The following is an 8982-nucleotide window of genomic DNA, read 5'->3' as shown; positions in this document are numbered from 1 at the left end:
ACTCTATGAGATTAGCAGAGTCCACATCAAACTATAACGATAATGACACAGAGGAACGATATCGATATCCAACATGAATCCATACTGCTTTAAAGACGCCCAAGCTTTTAAAGCGACAGACAACAAAACTGCAGTGAGTGCTTGTAAACAGGTTATCATACGGTGTGTGGACATACGCTAATAGTTATTGTTATAGTTACATTTATAGTTATCAGAATTGGTGCGAACGGGCCATATGCCAAGTACACTGTACGATTTTAGCCCTGATTTTCACTCGCCGAAATTTTTGTGGAAATCGCCGACAAATTCCTGAAATCGGAGGCGAATCGGTGCTCGTTCACGTGAGTGACAATCACACAGTGTATGATTAAAGACGCGATCTGAGACAAGCGCATGCGTTACAGATGACCGTGAGATATTTACATGCTTAATATCTGGACCTGTCTGCGACTCATTGGCTGCATCCGAAATCACATACTTCCCTACTATATAGGTGAAAAACAGTATGTGACTAAAGAAGTAGGCCTATGTCCGAATTCACAGTACTCATGAAAGAGTAGGCTAAAGTACCCGGATGATCTACGACTTCCGGCGAGATTCTGAAGTGTGCATATTGGACACTTTACTATCCCATGAGGCCACTGGAGAGGATTAATGAATGGCAGTGAAGCCACATAAATGACGCTGGTAGGTCAACTGTTAATGACAACATGGCGAATACATCCAGATTACATTAACACTACACACATTTACTTTTTTAGTGGTTGCGAAGTAAGGAAAATAATTTTTATAACTTTTCCATATAAAATTGCTTACTGGACCTCTAAGGCAACAAAGTAGATTTATGTTGCCAAATTTCCATAGATCGAATAAAAAACAGTAGGTTGCTCAAATATGCAAATATGAATATTAATTAGTTTGTACAGAATGTACAGTAATCTCGAAACTTGACAACCTATGTAAGAGGCCTATGTCACAAAAAATTGAAGAACGGAAGTACGTCTTTTAGTAGGGATACGGCCCTTCCGGTTAGCTTTTTACAATGGCGGAGTCCGATAGATACCGCTGGACCAAATCTCTCTGCAACCTGCCTGAAGTCACATATGACGATGTGGTTCGGATGGTAAATGAAAACTCTCAAGTGGAAACGTCAAAACTGAAGGAAAGGGTACAAGTTCTTCTGGGAGAAATTCATTTTCAATTACAGAGGTAAGTGTTTGAATTCATTTCTATGGTAACAGCGAGTTGGACCAATCAGCAGACGTTGCTGCTACGCTTAGGATTGTGGGTAGTGTAGTTTTTTTTTTTCATAAGATCGCGGATAAAACATATTTTTCTTAAAACAAGGTTGATTTCATACGAACTTATAGCTTCTACAGGAGCAAAAACCTTCATTTCACAACCTCATAGCTCGTGGTCAGTCTACCTCGGATGGTTTAGACATTATGGCTGATAATCTAAATCCTTATCGAGAAATACTGTTGACCGGACGTTCTGAATCCCTACTCCGCATTCCGGAAGCAGGAAGTGTGACATAGGCCTAGTGTGAACTGCGTGAATCATGGCAGTAAAAAAGTGTGAAAAAGTCAAATCGAGATCCAAAAATTCTTTATTATGAGGAGGTTAGGTTAGCAAAAACTTACATAAAGAGAGATAATCATTTAATTTTTCTTTCTAATGAAACAATAAAAAAATATTCAAACTCATTTAATTTTCTTCTATAAATGTCTATCCTTTGAGCTATATAATCTGCAATACTTTAGTTTCAGCACAAAACACTCTCATTAGAAATACATTAGTAAAACAAATGACAGACGAGTCAAAAAGATAAATCCAAACAAAGTACATTCTGGATTGTTTAACCCCATAGCTTCAATATGCTGATCAGTTAGTGACAATACATTTGTCGGTGAGTACAATAATAGCATTTTTTTTTTTTTTCCTCAGTTTTGCTCAGACTCCACACTTGTCCAATGCTTCCAAAACAGAAGTCGAAAGACACGGGTCAACATGATTACAAGGTCCCCTGGCTCCCGATGCGCATGCGGTCAATGATCTCGATCTGCTTCTGTACCCATGGTTCACTGGGTTTGGCACACACCTGACGGCCCTTCACAGTCTTGAACCTGTAAAGAGAATTTCAGTTCCATCAAACACACATGAACTTGCTCTGTTCGTCAAACTAGTTCAAATCTACTTAAACATAATAACAAATATAATAAACAAAATACTAATATTAATATATAATAATAATATTTTTTCACACTGAGGTCCTCCACATATAAACACAGATATATTGTTGTTACACTTACAGTACGGCTTCTTTAGGGCACTGCTGGCTTGTCATGGTGTAATCGGCCACTGCTTTGGTTGGCAGAGGACGGTCCGTGAAGGAGAAACAGCATCTTTGTGGTGAAACACGCATTCCTAGATTGCAGAAAATTTGTACAAATCTTTAATATAAAATTGTACATTTTGTTTTTATAAAAAGTTAAATATACAACTAGAATGTAATACAATATACAACTAGGTCTCCATACCTTCACTGAGGCTAACTGCGCACAGAAGCACCGCCACTGCGGAGAGGATGACGAAGCGAGAAGTAGTCATGCTGGCTGTTCTGTTTAACTAGATCGCTGGATGAACAAAGAATCTGTTGAAGCTCTTCAAGCTGGACTTGATGCTGTATGGCTCATGCCGTCAGCATTTATACACTTGTTCTGTGATGGGGAGATCCCTTCATATGGGTGGATTTTGAGGAGGGGGATTTTGATTTTGAAATTCCACCTACACAGTATGAAAGTACAGCAGAATCTGTTGTCGGATGTTTCCCACACGTGATTATGTCCGTCACAAGTCATATTTAGACATTGGGCTAAACAATGCTGTCTCGCTTTGAGGGACAGCCCTAACAGCTAACCTTTCACTTCCTCTTTCGCCATAGTGGCTTGACAAAAAAAATGTGAACACAATGTGCCATTATTCTAGAAGGAAAAAAGATGCAACATGAATTTTGAAGAATGCATATGGAATTGCAGAAGAGGACACACTTGTTATCTTTGCCAAATAGTGTGGATTTTAAACAGAAAAACACATGAGAATGATAATACTTTAGTAAAATATAACAATTTGGCTGGAGGGCCAATGAGACGTGCCCCGTATGGACGGATTTTTCATTTTTGGGTGAACTATATCTCCCAAGTCAAATTTTAAAATATTATTGTTATTTATAGGTCCTAAAGGAACATGGCGTTGAAAAAAATTGATGTCAGTGCTTTTGCGTTTTCTCTCAAAAGTATTGGGATTAATTTTTTTTCTCCCATCTCATATTTTTTCCATCATCATGATTCCGTATAATAATAATAATAATTATTATTATTATTATTATTATGCAAACATCTTAAACTTCACTGTAAACCCCAATGTTTTCATTACAGTTTTTCTCAATTGCTAAAACACTAAAACCCATTGGCTGAACAAAGTTCTCAGTTGCCTGAACTCATTTAGCTAATTGTGCAGTCTGTTGTCAATACCTTAAACCATTTCACATGGTAAAACACAATTTGCAGATCTCACTTAGACTTTTCAGCAAAACTCTAAACACATTCTCATTCTCAAAACACATTCTGCACTTTAATGCACATGTCATCCACACTTGTAAACACAAGTGGCAACAGTCAAATACAAATAGAGAACACACGTCATTGATTGAACACAACCACTCAAAACTGATTTAACCTGTTTCAAAAGATGTGACACAACCAATATAAGCCAGTTCAGAGAGAAAACAGGTTGTTGAAGGTGGCAAGGAGAAAGTCTGAGAATGGATAGAAGAAACAATGTGAGAGGACGGGGATGAGTGCGTATGCAAGATGGGTGACGAGGAGGAAGAGGAGGAGGAGGGCAAGAAAGAGGAAGAGGGGGAGGAGGGCAAGAAAGGAGGAGGGATAATATTGCTTGTGATGTTGACGAAGTGCTCTGGCCTGGCCTGACTCAGCCCAAAGACAAGAAGAAGCACATTGATCACGTTTACTCCTTTGATTTTTGTCCCTTTTAGTATTGTATTCTGTAATACAGTGCATTGTGGGCTTTATACTGTACAATGAACAAATTGTATGGCCCTGAACATTGTTAACAGTACCATTTGTTATAGTACTGACTGCTCAATAGATTTTGACTGGTTGCAGGTTCATATCAACAAAGAACAAGAATTACTGTATCACAGAGACAAAGGACAAGTTTGTGAGATGCAGGGTACAGTACTGTAAAAATAGGGGTACAAGGAGGAGGAAGAACAAAAAAAAAATTTGCAAAGAGCAAAGCAGAGTAGTAATTTCTGATCAATTTTGAGCTACTATGATAGAATATGTTTTCGTTCATCAAAACACAATGACGGAAAAGATTAAAAATTTACTTCTCCCTGAGAACTTTTTATTTCCTTTTATCAAGTGCAGTCATACAGTATGTCACAAATGAACGTTTTGATGGTACAGTAAGGTGTCACGGGTAAGTCTACAAACAGAATAGCAGTCCGTAGATATCTTTCGAGAACTATATGTTTTGAACAATGTGTTTTCTATTTTTTTGGTGTATTGTTTACTGACTGCTTGATCGTGTATATCATTTTGATCACTTTGTCTATGATTTGAGAGCAGTGTTTGATTTTGAACACAGGTAAAACTGTTTTGAGGCGAAAGTTTCATTTTGCAAGAGGAGTCAGAGGTTTTGTAAATAGTGCTTGGAGATGAGGTTTTGTGTTTAATGTTTTCAGAAAATGGAGCAAGGTTTCAGAAATTGTGTTTTAGCAATTGAGAAAAACTGTAATAAAGAAATCAAGTTATCACAACTTAACATTAGCAAGTTTTGACATCAAAAATTAAACAGATGTGTTTAATGTACTCATTTGGCAGCAAAAATCTTTCAGATTAAGATTTTAAGTGTTATGAACTCAATTTCAAGTTATTTAAATTATTCGCTATGTCTCTGTTTAATATGATTGGTTGTGCCTGAAATTCTGGTTGATACACAAGGCAGACATTTCTTTGTTAATCGTGAATTTGCTGATGCAGGCAGCAGGCCAGAGGCACTGAACAGTAATTTCGGGGTTAAATCTGAGTTCTGTCAGGACCACTACCGTCAAATACAATTGACAATTAGCATGCAGTTTGGATTGGCGGTATGGTTCCATTCTGGGCGAGAGCAGCAATAATCCCCCTTGGGGTAAACAGAACAGAACCTACATGAATGTTTGCAAATATATTTAATTCAAGATTTTAAAGTACAACATAATTCGAGAATTTATTCTGATTTAAGGGGAATCAGAATGCCAAATCCTGACTGGGCGAGAGGAGGAGCTGGGGATGGAGGAGGGTAATTAGCTCCTGAGAAACGCGATAGCTGCTGATAATACTGAAGGAGCTTATATGTATACGGTGATAGGCGTCGTATTCCTATAGGTAGATGTGGATCAGTTGAGAGTCAGCTGATGCGAGCTTGACTAACGTGACCTGCCAGAACTAACGCTCCGCTTGATATTGGACATTTCAGTGAAACTTATGGTGTATCAGCAGAGCCGGCCAGACATTTTAGGCCTCACATTTGGAGCTAAATCACACGAGACTTTAAATTCCTGACGCCTGTAAATCGAATATTTTTTTAATCGACTACTGTCTCGACTCTCGCCTGTTCTTCCCTCTCCGTCACACACACGCTGATTTTCTGAGGCTGAGAAAACGTATATGTTTCTAGCCCGTATTAGAAACATATACTGTATTTTCAGTACAGTATTTTCTATGTACTGATAGAAAATCAGTACATAGATTACTGTATTTTCTATGTAATCTGTTCTGAGTATAGAACATGGATGTTCATGTGTCATTTGTTTGTCCTGAGCAGTTAAAGTGCACACTGTTCTTAAGAAAAATCCAGGTCCTGTACATTTTTTGGTTTTCCAGCATATTTTGAATATTTGAACCCATTCCAAAAGTGACTGCATGATGTTGAGATCTATCTATTCACACTGAGGACAACTGAGGGACTCACAACTATTACAAAGGGTGAAAGATAAGTTAAGTTAAAGATAAGTTAAAGTAGATGACAACATGTCTGTTGTTGTTCATTACAGTGTGCTTTTAATTGTTCTGATCTGGTCAATTTCACTTTTAAATGACTGATTTCTAAATAAAATTGTAATAAATTTATTTAATTTACTGCAAGTATTGTAATTGTATTTTTTACTGATTAAATGTTAATATATGATGTTCAGACAGTACGCATTATAGAAGTTAAGATATGTAATGTTAACCCTAATAAAGCTGATTTTTGAGTTTTAGCTGAGTTTAATGATTTATAATTTATTCAATAATATTTAAACAACAAAATATAAACTGGCAAGTTTGAGTTTAGTCCATTTGCCTTTTAAGTTATCTTTACTTAAACATTTAAGTTAATTAAATGAGAAGACCACATTAGGTCAACTCAATGAATTGAGTTTAAATGTTCCCATTACTCAAATAAACTTACACAACCACTTTCCTCAAATAATTTGAGTAGCCTCAACTTATTAGGGTTTATAGTGTATCCTGCTGGAGCCAAAATAATAATAGTAGTTATTATTATTTTTATTAACCATATTTTTGTATTAGTGTTACTGGTAGCATAAATACTTTTTATTTATTTAAAAAAACAGCATCTCATTTAGATTCTAAATGAAAAATACTTTAGTTGGCTAAAACCAAGTTGGCGCCACGTTTATAAGGCCATAAATGCCCCGTCAAGTATCACTTCCTCTTTCAAAATGGGTGCTAATGACAAATGTCATTAGTCACATTAATAGTGTGAACTTCTGACATTTTCACATGTAGACACACATGGACAGTTTTAACTAAGATTCAAACACCCCCTCATCTGTTAGAAAAGACCAAACAATCTTGAGAAATACTTGTTTATTAAAAATAATTGCCAACAATTAAAATGAATTGTTCAGCATCCACCAAATCTCTCATACACCAGTTGAATAGTTGATTAACAGATGTTGATGAGTTATAATGTCCTTTCATTCTCTGACTCACTATATTTACACATTTACATTGTCATAATGAAACATTCAGATGCTTCAGTAAGTTTTTTGTTTATATCTATCATGGGGATTGTTTTAAAGCCACTTATAGAGCTCAATGCTCAAATGTATGTTAAGGTACATTCCTGATGATTCACAAATCAGTGCTTTATTCTGCAGAACTATCAGCTAATGTGATAGTCCATTTGATTGTAAAGAATTTTTTACAAAGGGGAAATTATTTAGCATCCATTACTCATTTTATCCCAACAATTCCCAGTGGACTTTTTTTTAGACTATTTAATGTAACAAAGGTATCCCATTGTTTATTTTAAGTTGGAAAGGAACCCTGTTAATAACTTAATGGTAAATTTGTGTTACAAAATGCAGGGGATCTTTTTAAAGGGGCTTTTTAAAAAAGGAATCTCTATTTTTATCATACTGGATTTGATACAGTACTGCATTACCAAACCTAGAAAAACCTGATTTTGAAAAGGTTTCTTTAGCTGAGACAGCATTAAAATTAGCCTGGTAATACCAAACTCTGCTACTTCGCTTTGCTTCGTAGAAAGAGTCTGGCATGGCATAATTGAAAAGCGTTTTCTTTCTCGTGGGGGGGGTGGGTGGGGGGTTGGGGCGCTTGTCTGAAGTTTAAAATCATTGGTTACACGTAAACCAATCACATAACGTTTGGTTATGGCGTGTGTTATGCGCATGCTCAGCCGCATCTAACTTCCACTGTAAACACATGTATGATGCGAAAACAAAACCATCGAGCGAAATACCGGAGTGAACATGGCTGTATACGACTTTTGCAGATTATGTGAAGTAAATCTACGCATCCACGGTACAATCAGTGTCTACATCGTCACGGCTCTCAGCCCGCCTTCTGTTCGTTGATTGGCCGGCTGTTTTCAGGCCGGAGGAAAACGGAAAGCTATTATGCTGTCTCAGACTGAGTACAGAAGCTAAATGAAATTGAGCGGAAGTACGAAGTCTGACGTAGTCAGGCTACATTAAAATAGGTTAAATAAGAAAATTTATGCTGATGTATACAATTATATGTTCTCATTTATACAAAAGGGGAACATAATAGTAGCTTTAATTTACAGTTTGAAGAATGTCAGTAGCTTTCCTCATTATATGACACAAATTATTTAGTTCAGGATTTTGGAAGTGAACCACTCACTACTAAATATTTAGTAGATTAAAATACTATGTATCTATGACATATTAGATCATTTACATTACATAATTTAACCTAAATATCTCTACTTTAATTAAATGAGAAGTTACAGATGCTGTCAAATAGCCTACCTACTTAGATTCACAAATATAAAATCGTTAGCATTTAAAATAACTAACTCCACAACTGAGACTGCCCTGCTCTCGGGTATTGAAGCTTGTGGAGGGGTTAGGTACCTAAGGGCTCAATCTTTAAATATATTAAAAGTATATTAGCATCTTGCCTTTACCTATCTTCACAATACAACTTTTAACTTACTATTTTTACTTTCAAATAATTGTACTTTAGTATATTTTCAAAAATATATTTTAGAAAAATATACTTGAAGTGAAAATTCAGTTTATTTTTTTAAAAGTGTATTTATTTGCACTTTATTATAAATATATTTTAGGTATATTTTAACTGTGTGCTGGAAATGATCATTGTAACAATGCATTGAAAGTATACTTTCAAAATACATTATAGTATGCAATAGTATTTTGTCCAAAGTATAGCTAAGTATTATTTGTCTATTAATGTGCATTACTGAAGACAAAGTGTGCAATTTGTAATATAGACTTATGGTTGGCGCTGATAGCCTCGTGGGCAAGTGCGCCGCTGTGCTTCGGGAGACCCGAGTTCGAGTCCCAGCTCGTGGACCTTTCCTGATCCCGTCACCCCACCTCACTTCCTGTCTAGC

At 36.2% G+C, this 8982-nt stretch overlaps 1 protein-coding gene across 1 annotated transcript; it reads right to left on the bottom strand.

The window, feature by feature from the left end:
• Positions 1–1591: 1591 nt before the first annotated feature.
• On the bottom strand, positions 1592–2822 carry ccl35.1 (chemokine (C-C motif) ligand 35, duplicate 1). Its single transcript, XM_084095996.1, has 3 exons — positions 2541–2822; positions 2313–2427; positions 1592–2126 (listed from the first exon to the last, which is right to left on the bottom strand). The coding sequence occupies exons 1-3, from the start codon at positions 2608–2610 to the stop codon at positions 2015–2017; spliced, it is 297 nt and encodes a 98-aa protein (XP_083952122.1). The 5' UTR covers positions 2611–2822; the 3' UTR covers positions 1592–2014.
• Positions 2823–8982: the final 6160 nt, after the last annotated feature.

Source organism: Abramis brama (assembly GCF_963993115.1).
Source record: "Abramis brama genome assembly, chromosome: 20".
Lineage (NCBI taxonomy): Eukaryota > Metazoa > Chordata > Actinopteri > Cypriniformes > Leuciscidae > Abramis > Abramis brama.
Note: the sequence above shows the minus strand (reverse complement) of the source record. Positions and strands in the feature narration are given on the sequence as shown.